Raw genomic sequence first — 26,672 nt, 5'->3', positions numbered from 1 at the left:
TTCAGAGTGTAGGAATAGAGGGTACCTTTCTCAATCTCATAAAAGCCATCTATGAAAAGCCTACAGCAAATATTATTCTCAATGGGGAAAAGCTGGAAGCCTTTCCCTTAAGATCAGGAACTCGACAAGGATGCCCACTCTCGCCACTATTATTCAACATAGTACTAGAAGTCCTTGCAACAGCTATCAGACGACAAAAAGGGATCAAAGGTATTCAAATCGGCAAAGAAGTAGTCAAAATGTCTCTCTTCGCAGATGACATGATACTCTATATGGAAAACCCAAAAGAAGCCACTCCCAAACTATTAGAAGTTATAGAGCAATTCAGTAACGTGGCGGGATACAAAATCAATGCTCAGAAATCAGTTGCATTTCTATACATGAATAACGAGACCGAAGAAAGAGAAATTAGGGAATCCATCCCATTTACAATAGCACCAAAAACCATACGTTACCTTGGAATTAACTTAACCAGAGACGTAAAGGACCTATATTCTAGAAACTATAAATCACTCTTGAAAGACATTGAGGAAGACATAAAAAGATGGAAAGATATTCCATGCTCATGGATCAGAAGAATTAACATAGTTAAAATGTCCATGCTACCCAGAGCAATCTACACTTTCAATGCTATCCCGATCAAAATACCAAGGACATTTTTCAAAGAACTGGAACAAACAGTCCTTAAATTTGTATGGAAACAGAAAAGGCCCCGAATCTCCAAGGAACTGTTGAAAAGGAAAAACAAAGCTGGGGGCATCACAATGCTGGATTTCGAGCTGTACTACAAAGCTGTGATCACAAAGACAGCATGGTACTGGCACAAAAACAGACACATAGACCAATGGAACAGAATAGAGAGTCCAGAAATGGACCCTCGGCTCTTCGGGCAACTTATATTTGATAAAGCAGGAAAAAACCTCTGGTGGGAAAAAGACAGTCTCTTCAATAAATGGTGCTGGGAAAATTGGACAGCTACATGCAAAAGAATGAAACTTGACCACTATCTCACACCATACACAAAAATAAACTCCAAATGGATGAAAGACCTCGATGTGAGACAGGAATCCATCAGAATTCTAGAGGAGAACATAGGCAGCAACCTCTACGACATCGGCCAAAACAACCTTTTTCATGATACATCCCCAAAGGCAAGAGAAACAAAAGATAAAATGAATTTATGGGACTTCATCAAGATTAAAAGTTTCTGCACAGCCAAGGAAACAGTCAGAAAAACTAAGAGGCAGCCCACGGAATGGGAGAATATATTTGCAAATGACACTACAGATAAAGGACTGGTATCCAAGATCTACAAAGAACTTCTCAAACTCAGTACACGAGAAACAAATAAACAATCAAAAAATGGGCAGAAGATATGAACAGACACTTTTCCAATGAAGACATACAAATGGCTAACAGACACATGAAAAAATGTTCAAAATCATTAGCCATCAAGGAAATTCAAATCAAAACCACACTGAGATACCACCTTACGCCAGTTAGAATGGCAAAAATTGACAAGGCAAGAAACAACAATTGTTGGAGAGGATGTGGAGAAAGGGGATCCCTCCTACATTGTTGGTGGGAATGCAAGTTGGTACAGCCACTCTGGAAAACAGTGTGGAGGTCCCTTAAAAAGTTAAAAATTGAGCTACCCTATGATCCAGCCATTGCACTACTGGGTGTTTACCCCAAAGATACAGACGTAGTAAAGAGAAGGGCCATATGCACCCCAATGTTCATAGCAGCAATGTCCACAATAGCTAAATCGTGGAAGGAGCCGAGATGCCCTGCAACAGATGACTGGATTAAGAAGATGTGGTCCATATATACAATGGAATATTACTCAGCTATCAGAACAAGTTCTCAACATTTGCTACAACATGGATGGCACTGGAGGAGATAATGCTAAGTGAAATAAGTCAAGCAGAGAAAGACAACTATCATATGATTTCTCTTCATCTATGGAACATAAGAACTAGGAAGATCGGTAGGAGAAGAAAGGGATAAAGAAAGGGGGGGTAATCAGAAGGGGGAATGAAACATGAGAGACTATGGACTATGAGAAACAAACTGAGGGCCTCAGAGGGGAGGGGGGTGGGGGAATGGGATAGACCGGTGATGGGTAGTAAGGAGGGCACGTATTGCATGGTGCACTGGGTGTTATACACAACTAATGAATCATCGAGCCTTACATCGGAAACCGGGGATGTACTGTATGGTGACTAACATAATATAATAAAAAATCATTAAAAAAAAAAAAAGTTGACTGAACCTGTGATCTTTGCCAAGAAGACTAAGAAAAAGCAGAGGCTTGGTGAAAATGCTAAGAAGGATATTTTAAATACCATGCACTTAAGGGATATACCCATTGTGGATTGTATAATCACTAATTGAAGATCAAGGTATAAAACAGCTATACAGCTTCTGTTTTGCTTTCATGATCTCTGTTGAGAATTATCTTCAAAGTGGAAAGACTAAGACGAGGTGAAGAGGAGATTGGTAAGGCAAGAGAGACACTAAACTGCCTGAACTAGTTAGGTTTCCAAATCAAGATAATTATAACCCATGGTACTAAAAGATCTTGTGGAAGTATGACTGTAGTACTGGCATGGATAATCTGTTATGAATGTTTCAGTGTAGGAGAAATTCCTAGGATATTGAAGATGAACAAGCCACTTTACTTTTCAAAAAGATAAGGTAGTTTAGTGTTCCCCTATGTAAGGGAACAGTGAAGAAATAGAATTTGGCGTAGAGAACAGAGTTGTTTTGCAGGCTGACAGCCTCAGCTGACCGTACCTGTAGCTTTGGAGCTGAAATGGCCTGTGAAGAGTTAACCCAGAAGGGACCAAAAATCCGTAAACTTTTATGTTTTGCTTTTGATCTATATAACTGGATGTAGGCCGCTCCTAGAACTACTTGACCTTGGGTGATGTAGCTCTGTGCAGCTGGAGCAATTCCTGAAGGGTTGATGAGAAATTTGGGAGTGTGTTTCCATATTCACCCCTTTGCAAAGGTTTTGCAAATTTTAGGACTAGTATGTATGAAGTACCTATCAGCAAGTCTTGATACAAAGTAGATCGTAAGTAATGGGCAGTGTATATTATTTTTATTATTGGTTCTGTCCTATTGAGAATTTGATTATTTCAGAGAAGACCAATATATACACATAAGATTTATGAAAACCAGAAGCTGGCAGGGATATTTAATATTTTAGGAAAAAAGAATGAAATTTCAAAGTGTCCTTAGTAACTTCTCTGACATTAGCAGTAGCAGCTTTTTTCTAGATAGGTCTCCTGAGTTAAGGGATACAAAAGCAAAAATAAATTATTGGGACTATATCAAAATAAAAAGTTTTTGCACACCGAAGGAAATAATCAACAGAACTAAAAGGCAAACTACAGAATGAGGAAGGGTATTTGCAAATGACATATCCAATAAAGGGTTAGGGTTATCCAATGAAATATATAAAGACCTTACACAACTCTATACCCAAAAAACAAATAATCCAATTAAAAAATGGATAGAAGACATAAACAGACATTTCTCGAAGAAAACATACAGATGGCCAATGGGCACATGAAAAGATGCTCATTGTCACTTATCAGGGAAATACAAGTTAAAACTACAATGAGATATCACTTCACACCTGTCAGAATGGCTAAAACCAACGACACAAGAAACAACAGGTGTTAGCGAGGATGTGGAGAAAAAGGAACCTTTGTACACTGTTGGTGAGAATGCAAACTGGTCCATCCACTCTGGAAAACAATATGGAGTTTCCTCAAAAAGTTAAAAATAGACCCATCCTATGATCCCGCTATTGTACTACTGTATATTTACCCAAAAAATACATTTAAAACACTAATTCAAAGGGATGTATGCACCCCTATGCTTATAGAAGCATTTTTTACAATAGCCAAGATAGGGAAGCAGCCCAAGTGTCCATTGATTGAAGGAATGGATAAAGATAAAGGGGGGTGTAAATGTGTGTGTGATGGAATATTATAGGCATGAAAAAGAACAAAATCTTGCCATTTGCAATGACATGGATGGAGCTAGAGAGTATAATGCTAAGTGAAATAAGTCAGAGAAAGACAAATACCATATGATTTCACTCATATTTGGAATTTAAGAAACAAAACAAATGAGCAAAGGAAAAGAAAGAGACAAACCAAGAAACAGACTCTTAACTATAGAGAAGAAACTGATGGTTACCGAAGGGGAGGTGCGTGGGGGAGGGGTAAAATAGGCTGAAGGGGATTACAAATACACTTGATGAGCACTGAGTAATGTGTAGAATTGTTGAATCACTATATCATACACCTGAAACGAATACAACATTGTATATTAACTAACTGGAATTAAAATAAAAATTAAGAAAAATAAAGTGCCTGTCATATATGAGTGGGTGAACTAATGAACAGAAATTCATGAAATGATACTCAACAGAAGTAAAGTGTGCTGCGCTTAGATTATTAAAGGAAGTGAAAGAGGGAGGGATAAAATTGAGAGTACAGAAAAATATATGTAAAAATGTTCATAATGGCATTAGTTACAATAGCTCAAATCAGAAGTAATTTAAATGTCTACCACAGAAAGTTAAATAAATTATGGTGAATCTTTATAGTAGGCTATAATACAATCATAAATATTGATTTTGAATAATTTTATAAGTCCTCATCCCTGATAGAATGTTTTATTAAACCAAAATATAAAATTATAGAGTATTATAATTGTATAGAAATATTTGTATGCAAATGCATGGGGAAAGTCTGGGGGAAATATGGATTTAGTGGGGATATTTGGTTGCAGGTAACTTTAAGTTTTCTTTATATTTTTCCTTGTTCCCAAAGCTGTACAATATGTTTATTGTACTGTCATTTTTTCCCACTAGTTTGTTTTTAAGCATCTATGAAATGCAGGACTGGTTTAAGAGTGAAAAAGCCCAGGAAATCTTAGTTATATCTTCTTATTTGGCTTATAATTAATATGGCTTTCCCCAAAGTGCAATTTCAGTCTTTATTAACAAAAATACGTCTAAAATGAAGAAGGCACTCGTTCATTTATGCCTAATTCTAAATATTGTACCTTTGGGTAAACTTGAGTTGTTCAGATAACAACTGTCTCACACCATATTTCATATAAAGAATTGGCCATTTCTTAGGAAAGATGTGATGGGGTGATATTTAAAGTAGTGTCAAGTAGAAGAGATAACTAGGTTTTATTCTATACTCTTCTAAAGAAAATATCTCGATCTAGGTTTAATGGAAGAAAGGTACAGGGAAACAAATTTTAGTTAAGGAAGACATTTCTAATTACTAGATGCCCCCCCCTCCTTCACAACGGCCTGACTTTGGTGGAAGTAAAATATTCCAATACTAAAATATTACTATTAAGCAGGATTTTTACACTTCCCTACAAGGTTCCTGTAAATAAGCCTTAACAGTTCTGTAAATATTTAGAAGATATTTCAAAAAAGTAAATACAAATAATTAAACTGTAATTTTAAAATAACATATTCACACAAATGTTTCAAATACCAAATTTTAACACTTTGGAAATTAATAACGTTTCGGTGGTGCTGTTTAGTTGACTTGTTTTTGTGCAGACCTCTGAATCAAGTTTTTGCCTGCTTGCTTAGGTTTTCTGAGTTCAGAGTCAGTTATTTACCATTGTATTTGTGTGTCTCTGTGAATCAGGATTTTTATTAATACTCTATAACCAAAACAAAAATACAGAAATAAACTGGATATGGAGACTGATACAAGATTATAATCATCTATACCCTCTGATTTAAAATATTTATATTCATCAGGACAGATTCATTGTTTTCAGTGACTGATTTATTCAAACATAATACTACTTTAATTTGTTTTATGTATGGGAATCTTAACCAGAAATTGTTTGAAAAAGATGTCTACTACTTAGCTGTTTGGAAAAGTCTGATATGGAGGATGGTCAGGTCTACCTATAGAACATATTTTGAATCTTCCTTCTCTTTATTTCTCTTGCCTTAGTCCAAGCCACCACCATCTGTCATTCATACAAACTCAAAAACTTTGGTCTCACAGTTCACACTTCAGCTCCTGTAGTCCATTCTCCACAAAGCAGCCTGAATGATCCTAAAACATATAAAGTAACATCATGTCCTTGCTTAGAACCTTCTGTTGTTCCCTTTCGTCTCTGACATCATTTCATACCCTTCCATTCTTTTCTATCCCATAAACCTGCAACGGTCTTTGCTGCCTCAGGATCTTTACTTCTTCATTTATCTGGAATGCTCTTAATCCCACTCTTCACCTTGGTAACTCTTTATCCTTCGTGTTACAGTTTAAATGTCACCTCTTTAAAGTAGAGGGTGAAAACTGCTTTTTATCACTCTGGGTTAGAAATATGCATTTGACTGACCTTTTATTCTCAGTGCATGAGAACTTCAGAATTGGGGCAGGGAGAGGAGTATGGTTTCATCTAGCACAGTGTTCTGCAGCATAGTAAGATTTTAGTCCATATTTATAAAGATATGAGAGCATGCTTCTATTTCAAAGCTAGGAGGAAGATGGGATGGAGGCCTGTTAAAAGAACAAAGGTGTCTTCTCTCCACGTAATACTTAGTGAAAAGTAGTATATTTAGTTAGTTTGGGGCATTTATAAATATTTAACAGACCTAATAAAACTAGGCTGAAGGAGGTTAAATGGCTTGACCCAAAGCAGTATGACTTTGTCATATGTATGTCATCAGTATGACTGTGTCAGTGCTAGACTCAACTCTGTTAAATCCTATAAATCTATAATACTTAATTTGGAAGTAAAGAAACAAAATACATGCAGAAACTATAGTCACATGGAAAGCCATTTTTCACCTTATAGAAGCTGTTCCCCTGAAGCTTACATATATGTAACGCCAGCTTTTTAGTAAAGGCCAGGTGAAAAAATTGCCTTCTCCTTAGTTGAGGTAAGGGTATGACAAATCTCTTGATTCAGTAAGAATAAAACTGCAAACAGTGTAGGTAGATTTTATTCTGTTCTTTGTCATTAATCTGCTGACTCAGTTAAGGTTGTGTTCACCTTTAAATACCAGAAAGTTCTAACAGTAACTTAAAGAAATGGGAGAAGGGCAGTTTTCTCACACAAGTCCAGATATGGCAGTCCAGAAATGGTTCAGCAGCTTCTCAGTCCATAGTGGGTTGGCTTTTGCCCTCCTGCTTCTTAACACAGGAATAAAGCTATAAAAGGGCAAAGGGATACATATGCAATCTTTGCTAGGTGGCACTTCTAAGAAAGTTTTTAATCACACCTCTTAAGTCTCACTGGCCAGAACTGATCGCATGTCCCCTTGCAGATGGAAAATGACTAGGGAGACAGTGAATAGTATCTGTATCTTGTGCTCACTCATTTAATGTTTTTAGCATAATAGTCGAGGTACCTAATATCATATTGATAATGCATTATGCCTTTTAGATTTACATTGGTGCAAAAGCATACAGTGGAATTTAACCAAGTGGCAATGGCTAATTCAGATGGATCCGAAGCTATGCTGAACAGAGTGATGACAAAAGATAATATTGGTGTCGCTGTGGTATTAGAGGTCCACAAAGAACTATTTGGAACAGGTGAGTGCCATTTAAAATATTCTTACTAAAAATAAACACCATCTCATGCTTGCCCATCTCAAAAAAGTGTGCGCAGACTATTTATTGCACAGTTATTTTTTTGTCTTTGAGGAAAATTAAGGGAGATGGGCAGGAAAATAGCGCTAATTGTGTAAACCATCTAGGGATATTACTTACCAGGTAGTCTGTAAAAAGGAAAGTCTTTAATATGCCATTATTTCCAAAAGGTTACTTGAAGTAGGAAATGCTTTAGTTAAGCTGAATTTGGAAATTATGATGAGTTGGTTCTCTTTTTAGCCATATTTTTAGCTTCTTGAGTGTGAAATCTTTTGTCTTTAAGGTTAAGTACTTGGCAAGTTTTCTCTAATTTCTTTGTTATATCTCAGTCATTGTCAGGGTAAGAGCGGGATCTTTTATCTACCTGGTACTTAGCTTTTGCATTTTAGATTATTTATAGCTTCCTTCAAAGTCAGAAACTCTTTATGTACTTTGCATATCCAGACCTTTTTTCCCCCCTTTCTCCTGCCTGCCTTTGAGTATTTCATTGTTTACTTAACTAGTATATTTTAGGCAAGAGCAAGAAGATGTTAAGACCACATTAGGGCTTTATTTTTAAACTTTTTTTTCTGTTCTTACTGTAGAAGAAAAGATGTTTGCCTTGAGAATTGATTTGAATTATTCAGACCATGCCTGTCTGTCAAACCTCCTTTTCTCTCTGTTATTTAGTTTATCCATCATCAGATCATCTTTGATAACGATATTTTAAATTTTTTCTTCTTTTTTGGTCTCATTTTTACCTACTTTTTTGTCCTTTCCAGTCTTATTCTTTTCAAAAGTTCGGTACCTCTTTTTCTGGTAACATGAAAATTGAATTTCTTTTGGAGTTTTATTCTCCTTTTAATTTTCAGAAAAGTAATTAAAAATTATACAGCAGATACTTCCACATTTTGAAATACGTCTCTTATTCCTACAAGAGGAATTTAATGATGGCCTTGTTGTTTTTAATAGTTCTTAATATTTAATATAGTGAACATTTAATGTACAGCCAGAAGTGACACTATAAAATTTCTAGGAAAAGAGTGGAACATAGAGAACTTTGGCTGTAAGATTTTATCTTGTCAGATTGCATTAAAAATGACTATTTCTATATTTATAAATCATATATCCAATAAGGGATTAATATCCAAAAAATATAACTCATAAAGCTCAATAGCAAGAAAAATGGACAATCAAATTAAAATATGGGCAGAGTGTCTGAATAAACATCTTTCCAGAGAAGACACAGATAGCCAACAGGCACATGAAATGATGCTCAACATCACTAATCATCAGGAAAATGGAAATCAGAACCACAATGAGATATCACCTCATACCTGTTAATACAGCTGTTATCAAAAGGACAAGAAATAAGTTCTGGTGAAGATTTGGAGAAAAGAGAACCCTTGCAAGTGTGCAAGGGAGTTGGTGGGAATGCAAACTGGTGCAGCCACTATGGAAAACAGTATGGAGGTTCCGTAAAAATTAAAAACAGAAATACCATATGATCCAGCCATTCCCTTCTGGGTATTATCCAAAGAAAATGAAAATGCTAACTTGAAATGTTTATTGCATTAATGTTTATCCACATGTTTCTTGCATCATTATTTACAATAGCCACAACATGGAAGCAGCCTAATTGTCCGTCAACAAGATGAATGGATAAAGAAAAGGTAGTATACATACACAATGAAATACTAGTCAGCTATGAAAAAGAGTATCTGCCATTTTCAGTGACATGGATGGACCTTGAAGGCATTATGCTAGATGGAGTAAGTCAGACAGAGAAAGAGAAATATTGTATAACCTCACTTACATGTGGAATCTAAAAAACAAATGAACAGAGACAACAAAACCAAAATCATAGATACAGAGAATGTAGAATGGTGGTTGCCAGAGGGGAGAGGTATTGGGGAAATGAGCAAAAAGAATAAAGTGGATCAAGAGGTACAAACTGCCACTTAACAGATAAGTCATGGGGATATAATGTACAGCATGAGGGCTATAGTCATTCATATTGTAAAGTGTACTTAAAAGTTGCCAAGAGAGTAAATCCCAGGAGTTAACTTTATATGGTGACAGATGGTAAGTAGACTTTCTGTGGTGATCATTTTGCAATGTATATACATATTGAATCATTATGTTGTACATCTGAAAGCAATATGTTATGTCAATTACACCTCAATAGAATTTTTTTTTAAATGATTACTTCTGTCACGTATAGCAGGCACCTCAGTTACTTGTTTATACTCAACATTGAAGAATATGATATCTTAGTAAGGTGAAAGGAAACTATCAAAATAGTAAGCTTTAAAGGTCTTTTTCTGCAGAGTTTATATTTTCAGTAGAAAAATTTAAGAGACACTTCTATAGATTGTTTTTTGTAGTTTTAAGATTTTACTTAAATTCCAGTTAGTTAACCTACAGTGTAATATTAGTTTCAGATGTAGAATTTAGTGATTCATCACTTATATACAACACTCAGTACTCATCACAAGTGCCCTCCTTAATACCCATCACTCATTTAGCCCATTGCGCACCCCCTCCCCCAGCCACTCCAGCAACCCTCAGTGTGTTCTCTATAGGTGTGTTCTCCAGAGCTGTTTTCTGGTTTGCCTCTCCCCCCCGCCCCCCCGCCATGTTCATCTGTTTCTTTTTTCCTTAAATTCCACATATGAGTGAAATCATACGGTATTTTTCTGACTGACTTATTTCACGTAGCATTATACTCTCAGACTCTGTCCACGTCATTGCAAATGGCAAGATTTCATTCTTTTTGATGGCTAATATTCGTGTGTGTGTGTGTGTGTGTGTGTGTACACATACCACATCTTCTTTATCCATTCATCAGTCAGTGGACATTTGGGCTCTCCCCATAATTTAGCTATTGTAGATAATGCTCCTATAAACATGTATCCCTTCGAAGCAGTATTTTTGTATCCTTTTAGTAAATACCTCATAGTGCAATTGCTGGATCATAGGGTAGTTCTATAGAAATTTTAATAGAAAAATGAATTGTGCATGTTTACTAATATTGCAATAGTACAAAAGTATACAAAATAAAAAGAAATTCCTTATTCATACTCTTTAGGACTAGCTCTTGCTAATTTCTTTACTCATGACTAGCAGAGATTGTATAGTTTTATTTAAACGGCCTCATACTATGCACATTGAGCTTTGTGTTTTAAGTATTTTATGGATGTCTTTCTCTGTACCTGTTAACCAAGTTTAATTTTCACAATTTTTAATGTATTATCTACCTTGTTTCCCATTTTGAAAGTTAATACTATGTTAATACTTATTTTGACAAAATTTATAAAACAGAATTTTAGGGGGAAGAAAGAACCTTACGAACCTGAGTACCAAAAGTTAAGTGACTGTCCCAACACCAAAATACACAGTGAAGAAGCCAGGTCTAAAACCCAAGTGTTGAGATTTTGAGAGCACACTGTTCCCTATGTCTCCTTTTAAAAATTATTTTATTTGGGTGTTGGGTGTGAATTTGTTTTGGTTGGAAACTTCCTTCCTTACTTAATCTGTATAAATTAATATAGTGTTACTGCCTTTTATTATTGATTCATCACTGATGTGCACAGGAAATGCAAGTTGATGTGTGCAGGAAATGCAAGGTGAATGAGTACTGGGCAGTGGGAAGAATTTAAATTAAGGTTTAGGTCATTCAAATAACTGAAAACCTGCCTCACTAAGTAATTGTGATCTTTAAATGACAGATATTTAAAATGCATGTTTATACCAAGAACTCAGCAAATCAAGGTACTGTTATCAAGTGTTGATTATATCATGGATATAATTCTTGGGCACACAGAGCAGAAGTTGGCAGACTTTTTCTGTAAAGGGCCAGATAGTTAATATTTACAGTCCCTGTCACAGACTTTCAAAAATTTTTTGTAGAATCCTTTAAAAATGTAAAACCAGGCTTAGCTCATACAGGCTGTACAAAAACAGGTGGTGGGCCAGATTTAGCCTGTGGCTGCAGTTTGTCTACCCTGATCTGGAGGATGTTGGGATTATCAGAATCTTAACACTTCAGCTTCTAAGAACTACATAATGAAATAAAGGGGAAGATACAAATTAATGGAAAAAAATAAAGAAGGGGCTATGGGCTTTTGGGAGAAAACCTTGAGATAATTGCCTTTTTGATCCATAAAATATAATCTTATCCTCTTTTTTCTAACGTTTAAATTTAGGTATGAAGCCTATTCATGCTGCAGATAAACAGCTGCTTATAGTGGCAAATGCCCACATGCATTGGGACCCAGAGTATTCTGATGTGAAACTCATCCAGACCATGATGTTTGTCTCAGAGGTTAAAAACATTCTGGAGAAAGCCTCTAGTAGGCCTGGCAGCCCAACCGCAGATCCTAATTCCATCCCGCTGGTGCTATGTGCAGATCTTAACTCATTGCCAGATTCAGGTATTTATAACACCATTTCCTCATTGCTTTCAGTTTTGCCTTAACTTCTAGTTGAAGGGCTGACTAGCTCCCAACTTTTGAGTGGAGAATTTCTCTGCTAAATTAAGGGAGTGTATTAGTAAGAATCTAGGGATGATAGGACATGGGGTAATTGAAAGTTTAAAAGAAGCTATTTCCAAAAATGTGTACAGGGTTAAGGGACACAAAATAACGGGTGATGCAGCACTCTACTACTAAGGGAATTAGGGACCCGTTACCACGCCTACACCTAAAGGTTTGGAAAGTGGTAGGAACTGTTATCAGAACTTGGAAAAAGTAGTTATAAGGAGAAGGTTATGTAGTAGGAGTGAAGGCTTTGAATTAATGGATACTATTAATCTCTGGCACCAATAAAATGGGAGTCAAGGAGAATATATACCCCTGTCTCACTCTGCTCTCCTGCCAGTGCTGTCCATTAACCAAATCCAACTAGAGGATAGAGTGGAAGGGGGGGTTGCAGTTAATGCAAGTAAAAATCAGCCTCCTTAGGCACAGAGTGCAATGGAGAAGAGGCAACCAGGAAATACTCAGCTCGGGTAGTTTAGTAAGGTTGGCAACTTCTCAATGAAATCATTAAATGATAAATGGATACTGATACTTGGTGCAGAAGACTGACCCATATTCTCCTTGGATTTGACATTACTTCTTGAGCTCCGAACTATTTTATGTCCTAACTTACATTATTTTAGATCTCTGTAAAAATTAATTCTGCATTTTAGATACTAAAGTTCATATGTAAAACATGTAAGTATTACTGTTTTGCTACTACTGAAGCATGTTCTAAATTTTTTATATTTTCAGTAAGCTGTTTTAAATTGTTTAAAATAATCTCTCAACAATAAATGTGAAATAACCCAAATACTTGCAATTGGAAACTCTTAAGTCACAAATCTAGAAAATATCTTTACTTTTTCTCCTTAGTAAATAAATGGTGAAATCATCCTTTTGCAAATAGTTGTCTTCAACCTCTAGCCCAGTTGGCACCTGAACCATGTCTTCCTTAGTCCCTTTTTTGAGTTGAAATGCTCTCAAGAAGTTTCTCCCATTTCACTTGATTTGTTTAAGCCAGTGAGCTATCAATTTACAGTTCAGCATGGTGAGCTGATTCTCAAGCCAGACTGTCAGGGTTGGATCCTTTGGATCCTGGTTCTACCACTTACAGGTGCAACCTCTAAGTTCCTCATTTTTAAATAAGGGGATAATAATTTCATCCACCACATAATGTTGTTTGTGAGGTTTAAGTGTATAAAGCACTTGAGACAGTGCTAGCATGTAGTAAATGCTAGATAAGTGGTAGTTGCTTTTCACCTATTCATGGTACTGATACTGTGCTCATCACTTATGATATGTTGCTGTCATTCCTGATCACAAATAGAAAGAGATGGTTAACAGTGTTTACTAATCATCATCAGAAGAGTTGTGATACTTTTCATGTTTGCTTGTTAAATGGAAGCAATGTATTTTTTGAATGCTTCTACTCTTTTTAGCTTTTTATACATCTAGTATTTTTGGCCAAGTAGCATATAATGTCCCTTACAGTATCAGACTGAAAGAACTCACTGTAGTTCAAAATAAAGAATATTTTCTACCTAACCTAGACATTGAAGTGTTGAAGATACAAAATCTATTTTTGTTGTAAATGACTTTTTATTATGTATGCTATAGTGTTCCCAAAGTTGTTAATTGACTGCATAGAATAGTGAAATACTAATGAGATACAGTGGTTTAGGATAATATTCTAAAAGTCTTCAGGGTTAAGACCTTCTTGGCAAATGCCACCTCGGGCCCAGGGAATCATCTTTAGCTTGAAGAACAATTAAAAAAACTGAAGATATTCTGGGTGATCCTGATAATTTTGTTCTGAAATAGGCAAATACCCTTCAGTTTGATTTAACCATATGAAATTGTTGGTGTTTGATTTTTTTTTTTTTTTTGAACAGTGAGAACCACAGAAAGGCAATTGCATATGATTCAACTTAATTAAACCACTCTGAACCTGGTATATCCACCTGAAAATGAAATTTTGTCATAAGGTCTTATATAAAGTCTAAATGCTAGTGTTTCTTCCTTCTTTATTCTACTAGGTGTCGTGGAATATTTGAGCAATGGAGGAGTAGCTGACAACCATAAAGACTTCAAGGAACTAAGGTATAATGAGTGTCTTATGAACTTCAGCTGCAATGGGAAGAATGGAAGCTCAGAAGGGAGAATCACACATGGCTTCCAACTGAAGAGCGCCTATGAAAATAACTTGATGCCTTACACCAATTACACCTTTGATTTCAAAGTGAGTGACAGCCTTTGGGCTGATACAGAAATTATTTCAAATACAGACATAGAGCAAGAAAGATGTCTTTCTTGTCAAAATGTCTTGACTAAGTATGCTTCTAAATATCAGGAGGTTTGTTAGCTTTGTTTTTCGTTATTGACTTGAGAATTTTTAAACCCTCATATTTTCACATTTCAAGTAATACTGATAAATAGCAAAAACTTCCAAAATGCCAGGGACTGTTCAGAACACTTTTAATCTTCACTTGTCCATACCATCCCTAACTTTCAGTAAGGATCTAAATAATAACCTGATATGGGTGTTGATATTGAATGAATTTACATGATATTCTCTGAAAATTTTCTTCGTACTTCCCATTGATGTCTTATTTATCTTTAAATTTTCCAAGTTTCTTTAGGAGATGGGGTTAGAGAGGGTTGTACTTAGAGGACCCATTGTACAAGAAGATTGTTCTTTAGAAAGATTGATTGTAGTGGTTTTCTGTAGGTAAGATTACTCTCCCTTTGCCAATTATCTGATCAGTCTGACTGTAGCTCCTCCATTGTACCTCTGTTGGACTTTCTGGCATTTCAGGCATCTATACTAAAATCTTACACTATCTTGAAAAAAATGCAGGTGTTAGAAAGTGATTTGGTGTGAGAAGCCTGGAGGGAATATAATAAAAATACCAAAGGAAATTTTCAGAACAGGCTCTTTATATCTCCAATAACCCTTTTATATTTTCAGGGCTTGTTAGCCCCTTTCTAAGGAACAAATAACGAGGAAGAAGTGAAATTTGTGTGATGTTATTAGTCGACTTTTGTGATCATGAAGTGGAGGAAAATATTGCGTAGAATAAATTGAATCTAATTTTAGTATTTTTGCTGTTAGAGTAGAAAATACTATCCCTAGTGAGAGTTTGTTTTATTCAAATCACTCATATGCAGTAATGTGCTGGTAGATATTTAACAACCAGCTTTCTGAGAAAAAGAAAGACTAACTTGGGGTGTTTGCTGATTTCTGTGGTGTAAGTATTCCCACTGTGGTAGATTTCAAGCTCCCAACATAATACCGTTGAATTCAGAGTGGAGATGAGGCACTAAGAAAGCAGGTACTACCCAGTTGTAGCACACCACTGCTCTCGTGTGCAGCCTTAAAGGAAAACCTCTAGACTTCATGATACACAATTTACTATAGGTTAATTCAGATCCTTGTGACTATAGTGATATGTAATACATCTCTGCCAGCACAACCCAGAAAATCTAAATTAAAGTTCCCTAAAATAAGTGTTCAATAATTTTGCAACTCTTACTGTTGTTTTGGTACGGGTATGGTTAAAAAGACCGGATCATTTCTACCTCATCTAGGCTTTGTTATTTTTCCTTGTCCTTCAGTGGAAATTAGAGAAACAAAATTTGGGATATTAATCTGAGCCATCTTTCTTAACCATCTGAATTGTTTTAAAATCCTTTGTTGATATTTCTTCAAAAGATTTTACATGGTTTAATAATTGAATCAAAAATCCTATTGAACCATTTACATTGTCCAAAGAAGTACGGATAAAGAACCAAAACGGCATGACTCAGTGTTTGATGTTTGAGTATGTAGGATAGGATGAGACAAAAGGACAGCTATAAATCCATGAGAGACAGGCATGTAAGGGAAGATAAATATACTGGCTGGCTCGATAGATAGATGGGTGGGATGGGAGGGTGGGAGGGGATGGAAAGATAGGATGACTGGAGAACAAACTAAGGGCATACCTAACAACAGAGAATGAAGCTTTTAGTCCAAATAACAGTGAATGTTTTAATTTTATGTAAAGCATTTTATGCCATCCCATTATTGAAGTCAGTCCATAGAAAAAGGATAGGTAATATCAAATATAAAAATGTCATGTAAGTAGCATTACATACAGATCTAAATACAGCATTCTGCCATTGCATCAGTAGAGTGTTGTTAAATTTTATTCACTTGGCTTAGCATTTGTTTACTTTCTTGGTCCTTGAATAAGTTGGAAATGCAGAAAAGTGATATTTATTATTCAGATTCCTTTAATCTAGAACTGATGTGGAACATACGAAAGTGTGGATAAACAGGAGAATTACTTGTAGACCAGGTGTCTTCACGATAGCTGACAGAATATGCGCCATAGACTGTGTGGCGTATAAATAACAGGAATTCGTTGCTCACAGTTCTGTAGGCTGGAAGTGTATGATCAGGGTACCAGCATAGTTGGGTTTGGATGAGGGCTCTCTCCTGGGTTGCAGACTGCTGTTTTCCTGTAGCCTCCCATGGCAGAGAAGTCTGAGAGAGCTTTCTGGGGTTTCTTTTTATAGAGCACTAATCCCATTCATGAGAGCCCTACCTTGATGACCTAATTACCTCCCTGAAGCCCCACCCCCTACTTCCATCATGTTAGGAGTTAGGATTTCAGCATGTGAGATTTTGGGGGGACAGAAACCTTCAGACCATAACACCAGATACATTGAATTAACGGCTTAATTCAAACTTTTCGCTGCTGCTCTTTCCCCCACCAGTCTAAGGGTATGCCTGAGCCAGTTAATGAAAAGGGGAAGAACACTTTTCCTATTTTGTCAAGTAGTAAATCTTTCTCTATTACATAAAATTTATAGTATGTAATTTTCTCACATTCTTTCATAAGGTAAAACTTAACATAATGCTAGCTCATAAACTATTTTCATTATTTTTACTTTTTTTTCAAATATAGTTGTATAGACTTACTAGAGTCTTTCCTAATATAAAGACTATTTTCACACATTGTAGCCTTTTAAAAAGTTTGAATCAAAAAAAGTTTAGGAATCATTAGTCTAATAACCTACTTTGTGGATATGACAGTATATAAATGTAAATACATATGTACAGATATTTGGGTGAGTTTGCAGATATGTCCTTGCTCAGGGTTTTGATAAGAGCTTTTACTCTGGATGTTTCACACTGAGAAAATAGTTACAAGTGATGCCTCCAGTTAAATATGTCTTACTTTGTAGAATGTTTAACATCTTCTTGGGGCCTGTGTTTGCAAAGGATTCTGTAAGTATAGCAGCTGATGTGCATAATGGCAGTCTAATAAAGTGATATAGGAGGTTTATTCAACCTAAGTAACAGAGTATTTCACTTGTGTTTTGTTTACTTTATAGTTGAAGCAAAGTAATAGTCTCATATTTATGGTCTCATAAAGGCAAATAAATCCACCCTGACCCATTAATCCTTTTCCTAAAATGTCACTGTAAAACTGGGTATTAGCCAAAATGAAAGGATAATACCTTGTACTAATATCATTTCTTAACTATTTGGACTTGGAGTATTAATGGCAGAAAGTCCTTTCTTGGATTCAAGTAGGTACCCTAATTTCTGGCAAGGTTAAGGTTTCTAAATGTTCTTCCTCAACGGTGTCATTATTTTGATCTTGGTCATGTCAAAACCAACAAACTAAGGTAATTATTTCCAAATTTCATAATATAAATCTTTTTCATTAAAAATTTTTTTAAAGTACCTCATTTCATTGTGATAACATTTAAAATATTATTGGAACTCATTATGTGTAGCATTTCTACGTAGATACTTCCAGATCTGGAAATATTTCTCCACACTTGGGCTCAGGCTCTCTTGATATGGATAGGAAGAAATTTGGCTTTATCTCCCTCCCTCCCCTTTTTAAGTATGCTCCATGTCCAGTGTGGAACCCAATGCAGGGCTTGAACTCATGACCCTGAGATTAAGACCTGAGCTGAAATCAAGAGTTGGATGTTTGTATATATACATATATATATCCCTGCTGAATATTTTTTGCAAAGGAATCCAGAATTTATAGTATACCAGAATTTGTGAAAATGAGTATTCTAAAGAACACATTAGAAAAATTAACTGTACGTAGTATTTTGTACGTATGTGGCATTATCTGGGAAAGCTGAACTAGAATTGGCAAATCTGAAAACATGCTTTACCATGGCTTCGTTCAGATGTGTTTGTGTATCTTGATGTGCAAATAATTGAAAATAATACCAATTAACATTAAAAAGTTAATTTGAGTCATAACCTTTTCATTATGCATTTATATAAAAACAGCTTGTTGTAACTGATAGATTTAGTGTAGTTCCCATGTTTATACTGATGTATTCGATTTCACTAACCTAAGCAAGCCATTTTTAAAGATGCCTAGATATAATTTGGTGTGTTTAGCTTCTCAGTTTGCTTACCACTTATGCACAGATCCAGGGCTTTTTGACTCCAGCAGGGTCCTGTATTTCACTATTGAGCCATCTTTATTTCATGTAATACCCACTGAAGACTTGAGTCCTATTTGACCCGTTGTCAAGACAACAGGTACCAGAAGTACAGGTTACTCAGGTATTTGGCTTTTATAAATTGTGGATTGTTCTTTATATATCTTGAGTTGTTCTTTCTTTCTAAGCATATATTTTTCTTTTTCTCCAACCCCCAATCTCTTTCCAGGGCGTGATTGACTACATTTTCTATTCCAAGACTCATATGAACGTGCTTGGTGTCCTGGGGCCTTTAGATCCTCAATGGCTGGTTGAGAACAACATCACTGGGTGTCCACACCCTCACATCCCTTCAGACCACTTCTCACTGTTAACACAACTTGAACTCCACCCTCCACTTCTGCCTCTTGTCAATGGTGTTCACTTGCCTAATCGGAGGTAGTGGAGTACTGCCCCGCAAAGACGGGGGGAATCTGTTGCTATGGACCTGTACAGTTGTAAATCAAAGTATGTAGGAGTGAAGTATGGCCATCCTTAAGCTGCTTCTTCAGGTTCCTTTCATTATGTGTTTGCTCTAAGATTTTGTACATTTTTGTGCATATTGGTATCATTTGGCACTAGGGCTGGAACCAAAGTATTACTCTTTCCAAATTTTTAATTTAACATGTTTTTAAATTGGACCTTCTTCATATTATATTAGGAGTCAACATTCGTAATTAATAAATCACCAGTTCAAGGCCCAACAAGTGTGTATTTGTTTTTCCAAAACAAATACTTTCTTTTGAATGGCTTCAAATGAGCCAACCATTTTTCTAAAAGGCAATTTTTAAAAACTATAAATTTGACGTTTTAAACTGAATGATGGCATGCCTTACAGGAAAAATTTCTTGGATTTCTGTTTTCCATTATAACAAACTGATTTTTGGCTCCCCAAGTCTTTTGCACATTAACAAAGCACTTAAATTTGCCAGATCTGTACATAAACTATGATATAGCCTTTAACCATAATATGAAAAATAGAGAAATTAAAGATGGTTGCACAATATGCTTTCAAAATCAAGCATTCAACAGCACATGACAGTTTGTTGGGCAAGCGCTGGTAATTTCTTTGTTTTGTTTTTTTGAGGAATCACTCTGTATTTAGTTCCTCTATTAGTTTATAACCTCATTAGAAGTATTAATTTTAAGCCTTTCTCTCCAGTTTATTTATTGGGAAACAGTGGGTAATTTCTACTGCCACACATGTTGAAAATAGAATTTGTTATATTTAGGATGCCCACAAAATTAGTGTCCAGTATTTTTCATTATTCTCATCCACCTTTTTCTGCCTGGTTGTGCTAGAGAAACAGATATTATATGATCTGTATAATAATTTTTGCTGTTATAGTCAGATGTTTAAAAAAAAAAAAAAGCAAAAACAACTACTGAATGAAAAGGCCCTGATTAAAGTTTTAAAAGGGAAAAGCGATACAAATATCTCATGTGTTTCCCGAAGTAGGACAAGTGGCTGTTGGTTTTGGCTTTTTGAGGTAACAATGGAAAGGATTTGGGGGCGAGGAGAGAGAACAGGGAGTAGCTGAAAACCTCGGATCATTTTTCCTGACTCTAGTTGCCAAATGGCCATTATATGCTTTTAATCTTTGTTTCTGTTGTCTGTCAGGGTTGAATTAAGAAGCTACTGGTTTATTCCCAACTGTTGATGCTCTTTAGAAATGTTGGAATCCTTTTTTTGCCCAGGAGGGGCCAGTTGAAAATCTGTGATGCAAGAGGCAGTGAATATAATACCGTTTTCTGGGGGAAAAAATTGGTTGGCTACTTGATGTTAATTATGGCACAGTTAACAGGAAAAGGTTGTGTCTGTGTTTTTAAGTTTTTCTTTATTCTGCTTTTTTGCTGCTATAAGAGTTTTCTGAAATTTATATTTTAAACTTTTCATGCACTTTACTGTTTCTAGTCTCAAAATGTGATATTTTTAATAAACAAGAAATTTTCCATTATGTGAATGAAATTTTAAAAGAAAATAGCCTATATTTGTGTCTCACTAATATATAAAGTACAGGTCAAATTTAAATTATTTAATTAGTTTTAAATATATACAATTTGCCTCCTCTTTCAAACCTAACATCTTAGGCTGTTTTATTAGTCTTAAATGATGCATTTCCTTTAGTTATTTTATATTAATTTCTTCCATAGTAAATTAATCAGGCTATATAAGATAATATTTCCCCAGAAGGATAATTTTAATGGGACGAGGGTGGTGGGATGATGTAATGTCATATATGGGATTGCATCAGAAGGGTTCTGTAAAGCCTAAACTCCCTTTTAAAAGTGCCTAGCGATAGAGGCGTTGTTTGTCATCTATTATAATTGGAATGTCATTGTAGTTGAGTGAAGTTTGATGTAAATAAAATATTCTTTTAAAAATGGTAAAGTACCAGAGTAAACAAACAAAGAAACAACCCTTAAGGTGACAGATTTTCCTCAATGTGCAGGTATCCCTTCTTATATACCTCAAACATTCAACATCTAGCCATGCAAATTGATTACCTGAACCATAGTACTGGAAAGTAGAATAGCATGAAAAACTTAATTTTGTGGACATTACCTTTTTTTTGTAATCAGCTACTGTATGTTTTATTTTAAATCTTTTGTTTTGGGTGGGTTTTCTGCTCTGGAGGTATATGCACTAACAAAACATTTTCCTCCTTTCATATACGCATGTTAATTAGCAATGTGAGCAATATTTCCTACCATACTTCACTCCCAATATTTTTTGAGATGTTTGTATAAAATGGAATTTAAAGTTCACTTATGATTGTATATGAACCACAGAGGAGCCCATTTATTAATAAAAAACTTTTTTAATAGTTAAATGTAGAGGGAAAAAATAAAAAAAAATTGGGAAACATTGTAAACAGCTTAAGTTTATTTTGTGTATGATTGAGGCACTCTGTTGCAGGAAGGTGTGTAATTGGGTTCTCTCTGCTTCCAAATGCACTCTTTCAAACCATTCATTATCCTGTGTATTTTTAATGTGGTTTTAGTAAATGTTGGTAGTAGCTCTGTTGAAGTAGGTAATTGTGTTATGTTTTGGGTGGCACACACACTTGGGGCATGGTAACCCAAATTTCATGTGCACGGTTTCCCTTTAGCCCACTGCCCAAATTTCACACACCTTTCACTCTTTGTTCCCTTTGTAAAAGGAGTGGTATCTGTTTTGAGCTGCCAATTCAGATGATCAGAAATGCTGCTCTCCTCAGTATTGTCTTGTTAAAACGCATGCCATTTGGAACTTTGGCAGTGAGAAGCCAAAAGGAAGAGGTGAATGACATATGGTATATATTCAATGAAAGTAAATATTTATGCTTATATACTTTCTAGTTCTCAGAATAAGTTTAATAAGCTTTATGCCATGGGGCTGCTGCATATTTTATCTGAAGTTAAGAGAAAATTTGGGCATTTTTAGGTTGTGATAATGTGTTTTTTTTTTTTTTTAACTGTTAAATAAGATTTCTGATATTTGTCTAAGAACTGGAGTGTTCTTTAAATTTATTAAAACAGTGTTGTTTGAGGAAGGGAAAACTGCACTGTTTGCTATTACAACAGTCATACAAGTGCATGTCAAGTCACCCACTCTCTCAGGCATCAGTATCCGCCTCATAGCTTTACACATTTTGATGGGGAATATTGCAGCATCCTCAGGACTGACATCTGGGAAAGGCTCAAATCCACTTACTGCTCCTTGCTTGTTGACTTTGTTTTAAAATATTGTGCCTGGTGTCAACTTTTAAGCAACAGCACTGCCTAAAAGCAAGCAGAGAACAGAATCCCAGCACCATTCTATAGGCAACTTTTTAGAATTCAGATATAGTAAATCTGTTCAAGATTTATGATGTTTTATGTAAAAAAAATTTTGTACAACGTAGCTGAATATTTTTGTTTCATTTCTTTGATGTAAGGCGTGTGAACGTTCGTTTGAATATCACATGTTAAAGTCAGGTAATGGCACAATGGGTTCTGAGACCAGCTTCCCCTCCCCCCCCATTTGCCTTGTTCCAAGCTTTCTTTTCAAATTACTTTTCTGATATTCATAGGCAGATACTTAATTTTACTAATAAGCATCCTGTGTGAATGTATCAAAGAAGCCACTGTGTTTTAGTGTTGTAGTTTGCAGAAATATAAAGCTTCGTTTCTTATTTGTCCCTATTATTTGGTGTGTTACGGTTATGTATTGAATCACAGAGAAGGGAGAAAGTTGAAAGATACCTAAGGCTCATATCACTTGACTCTGTGGTGGGTTGTATTAGAATTGAGGATGTGGCACATTAAAACTGGAACACGAGCAAACATAACTGTGTTCCATTTTAAAATTGTATCTCCTTAGTATCTGTTAAGTGGGTAAAAATTAAGTTTGTATTGGCATTTCCAAGAGTTTCTAAAAATCACAAATGCCATCTATACTTTCAAATCAAATAGCAGGAAGTAGAGAAAGCACAAGACAAAATAGGTTAAATATGTTCTTTGATGGAACGAGAGGCATATGGTTTTCATTCCTAATACAGGGCTAGGTTTTCTAGCAAATTGACTGTGTCCCAGTACTTACAGTACTTATTTGTTTTTAAGTCTTATATTCTGAAGAGATTTTAATAGCTTTGTAAAATGCACTGACTGATCAGTAGCTTTGGTCACAGAAAACATAATCAGTTTCTGATACATTTGGCAGGCCATAGAATAATGGTTATATAGCAAGCAATGACTTTATGGCACGTTTTCAAAGTAACACTCATATATACTTATATTTTGACAGAAATGTGAATTCTCACATTTATTTATAAGGTACTCTCTCTCTGACCTGCCCTCCCTTAAAAAAAAAAAATCAACTTTCTAATGTGTAGATTTGTTTTAACCTTTTCCTTCTGAATTATATCATGTTTATAGAACTCTGAGAATTATAAGTAGACAAATTAGCTAGGAAAAGTAAAATATTTTTCTAAGCCAGGAATTTCAACTGAAGTTTTCAATTTGTACACAGATGAGAACTTTTATACGTATGGTTGCTTTGAATGGCGTCATGATCACCAAATTCAAATTGAAACTTAAATAAATTAGTAAAACTTTAACCTGGCTTATTTACCAAAGTTGTAATCTGTTTAAGAACAGGATGCCAAGAGCATCTTTCATTTTACAGAATGATTTGGAAATCTGTTGTATAAGCATCATCTTAAAGCTTAAGGGTAAGAAGAAAGAAAGCTCTTATACCTATACTTCAGGTTGTTCTGAATAAGATCCATGAAAAGAAAAAAAAAAGTAGTTCTTTTCAGGAAGGTAAGGGAGAGCATGCATGTTTTCTTATTTTAACCAAATACCTTCTTTATGTAAGTTTCTCTCTTGAATTACTCAAGTCCTACAGCAAGAAGTAGGGAGATACTAGGAAAAACAAGCTTTGTTAACCTACTTAGTAATTTCTTTTGGCTTAAGTTTGTTTGGGTTATCCTTGGAACCAAAGGAAAACAAGCATGTTGAGGTTTTATTCAACATACATTATGACATTGAAGTAATGGAATGTTTTTAAGTAAAATAGATTTTACTTTCAAAGCATATGAAATAAGGACATTTCTGCCTTTAAATGTCCATTTTTTATGGCACTTAGTATATCAGTAGCATTGTCCCAAAATTAGAAATTGTGTTATCAGAAACAATCACATTTTGAAAAGGGTATGTAAATCCCAAGTGATATGACTCTTTTGGCATAGTAGCTTGGTACATGCAGCTTTCAGAAACTTTGAGAAGGTGTAGTTTGGCATCTATTAGTAGTTCTTTTTGTTACAGCAATCTCCCCAGATTTAATTTTCCTACTTGTATATCTGTCACTTTTAACTCTAAAAGCATAAGAATCATGGTAACCCTCTCAGAAGTGGTCCTTTCTTGCTCGTTTCAGTTTGTGTTAATTTCTAGTTACTTGACATACAACTGTATTTTCTTTGAAGGTATCAATGGTTATATGTACCACATTTGTTTAATTAGTTATCTCAACTCACACAATTGGCTCAGTGTTGATGTGTCAAACAATGGCTTTGCTTCTTAACAGGCTTAGTTTCCTGCTACTTGTTTCAGTCTTGATACAATAAGTGATGCAGTAGTCTGGGTGTGTATGTATTCAGAAGCTGTACTGTTCTTTCTCTGTGTTTAACTTGCTAAAAATATATTCCCTTACCTGCGAAATTCCTGAGCGGTGCTCTGCCAACTTTTTTTTGGTGGGGGGGAAGGAGTTTGGATGGCTGTATTACTGCACACTGGATCTGGAATTGTTCAGTGTTGTGAGTGGCAAATTTCTTAAACACCAGCAGCACTGAGAAGTGCACTATGGGCATTCGTACAGTTGTCCAAATGCAAGCATTTCTTTCATCTAGGAGAAGTTGAGGAATAGAGTTCATTGGAGTACTTGGAATATTTTGAGGAGGATGAACATTTCAAACTTTGGCTTTTTTACCTCTGGATGGGGTGGTATGGAGGGAGTTTTGTTTTTTGTTTTTGTTTTTTTTTTTAAGAGAAAGAGTATATTTGTACCTTCTCTTTCGGCAAGGCCAGGGTGTTGGTCATATTCACTATGGGCTAATTTATATCTTCTATTGTGATTTCTTTCAACCATAAAACAAGTGCCAACTAAGTGTCTATGAGATGATCTCTTCAACTCAATTTACCATTTGAATAGGGAAGGGTTCATTTATTTTCATTATTTGGCATTAAATTATTTCATTGTTTTGCATAAATTTGAGTCATTCTGTGGCCCATATAAGTGTTTTGGTAACTAATTTAATGGTTGGAAAACAAAGCACTTCAGTTTAAAACTGAGCAAGATATTTTGGTAATTTTTCCCCTGAATACTTGGGAGTTTCTATTGATACTATTCCAGAACAAATTCTCATGTTTTAGGTTGCATATTTACTTTGTTTTTGTCCTAAGAAAAAGCTAAGCACTAAATCAATTTGTTACTGTGTTCCATTAATCAGTTTAAAATTTTAAGATTTTCTTTTTCTTTTTTCTTCTTTATCATTCTCTTTTTAATTAGAAGACTTAATGAAGTGCCATGTAATTGTAGCTTACTAGTGTTCAATGTTTAATAGACTGGTTCTGTGGTGTTCTAATCATTTAACACTCTGTCATCCTTGGAGAAAGTGGTTCTACTCTTATTGAACACATTCTCTGACAAAATCACCAGCTGCTTTATTTTTCTATTTATTACAGTTAAACAGTTGATGAGGTCTGAAACTTGACCAAACTGCTCAGCTGAGATGTTTTTCACAATAGACACTGTACAAAATGTGCGTGCAAAAGGACACAGTTGGGTGGTAGTATTTTTTCATTAATGTGAACATTGACTAAACAAAGCAGTCCTGCCTTTTAAATCTTGTGGCAGCTCAGAAGGGAGGTGCTTAAGAACCTTAACTACTATGTCAGATGACAAAATACTTTTTTCCATTTTGGAGATTGGGTACTGCTCACACATGATGTATAGGGCTAAATATATGCTTGTTTCCTTGCACCTGTGTACTTCCTCTTCTCTCCCTCCCTCTCCTTCCCCTGTAGGCAATAAATGGCCATTTTGCAACTGCATACCTTTGTCTTGGTTTTTTACTCTTTATCTGTGCAGTATGTGTCTGCTTTTAGGTCAGTACATCTCTTGGAAAGTGAAGTAAGAAGCCAAGGTAATTCAAGCAAAAAATTATAAAGTCATGCTACTTTTTTTTTTCCTGGTATAAACTGTATTACTGCTTAAATAGTACTTTGTTTAGAATAGATTTGGAAGTTAGCCATAGTTATGGCTTGCTTTGGCTGAAGAAATCTGAGCAGTGGGACATGTGTCACTTCTGAGTGAGGCTCTAAGACCCAGTGTGCAATTTGCCATATTCCCTTTCCTTGCCTTGGTGATAATGGAAGTATATATTGAGATTCAGCTTCCCATTCTAGATCTTTGACTTTGATGAACAGAGCTCCCCTGCTGACCTACACAGAATATGAAGTGTGAGTGAGA

The 26,672-nt window shown here is 35.4% G+C and overlaps 1 protein-coding gene across 3 annotated transcripts in view; it reads left to right on the top strand.

Moving 5' to 3' along the window:
• The window catches only part of CNOT6L (CCR4-NOT transcription complex subunit 6 like), a 106,119-nt gene extending 79,865 nt beyond the window's left edge, over nucleotides 1-26,254 (top strand). For all 3 annotated transcript variants that reach the window (XM_044388143.3, XM_026509906.4, XM_026509905.4), the window contains exons 9-12: nucleotides 7,462-7,613; nucleotides 11,858-12,085; nucleotides 14,209-14,411; nucleotides 18,870-26,254. In XM_044388143.3, the coding sequence (XP_044244078.1) occupies nucleotides 7,462-7,613; nucleotides 11,858-12,085; nucleotides 14,209-14,411; nucleotides 18,870-19,082 (796 nt within the window). In that variant the 3' untranslated portion in view covers nucleotides 19,083-26,254. The remainder of the gene's footprint in view (nucleotides 1-7,461; nucleotides 7,614-11,857; nucleotides 12,086-14,208; nucleotides 14,412-18,869) is intronic.
• The last annotated feature ends 418 nt before the right edge of the window (nucleotides 26,255-26,672 follow it).

This window comes from Ursus arctos, unplaced genomic scaffold, assembly GCF_023065955.2.
Source record: "Ursus arctos isolate Adak ecotype North America unplaced genomic scaffold, UrsArc2.0 scaffold_9, whole genome shotgun sequence".
Classification (NCBI taxonomy): Eukaryota; Metazoa; Chordata; class Mammalia; order Carnivora; family Ursidae; genus Ursus; species Ursus arctos.
Note: the sequence above shows the minus strand (reverse complement) of the source record. Positions and strands in the feature narration are given on the sequence as shown.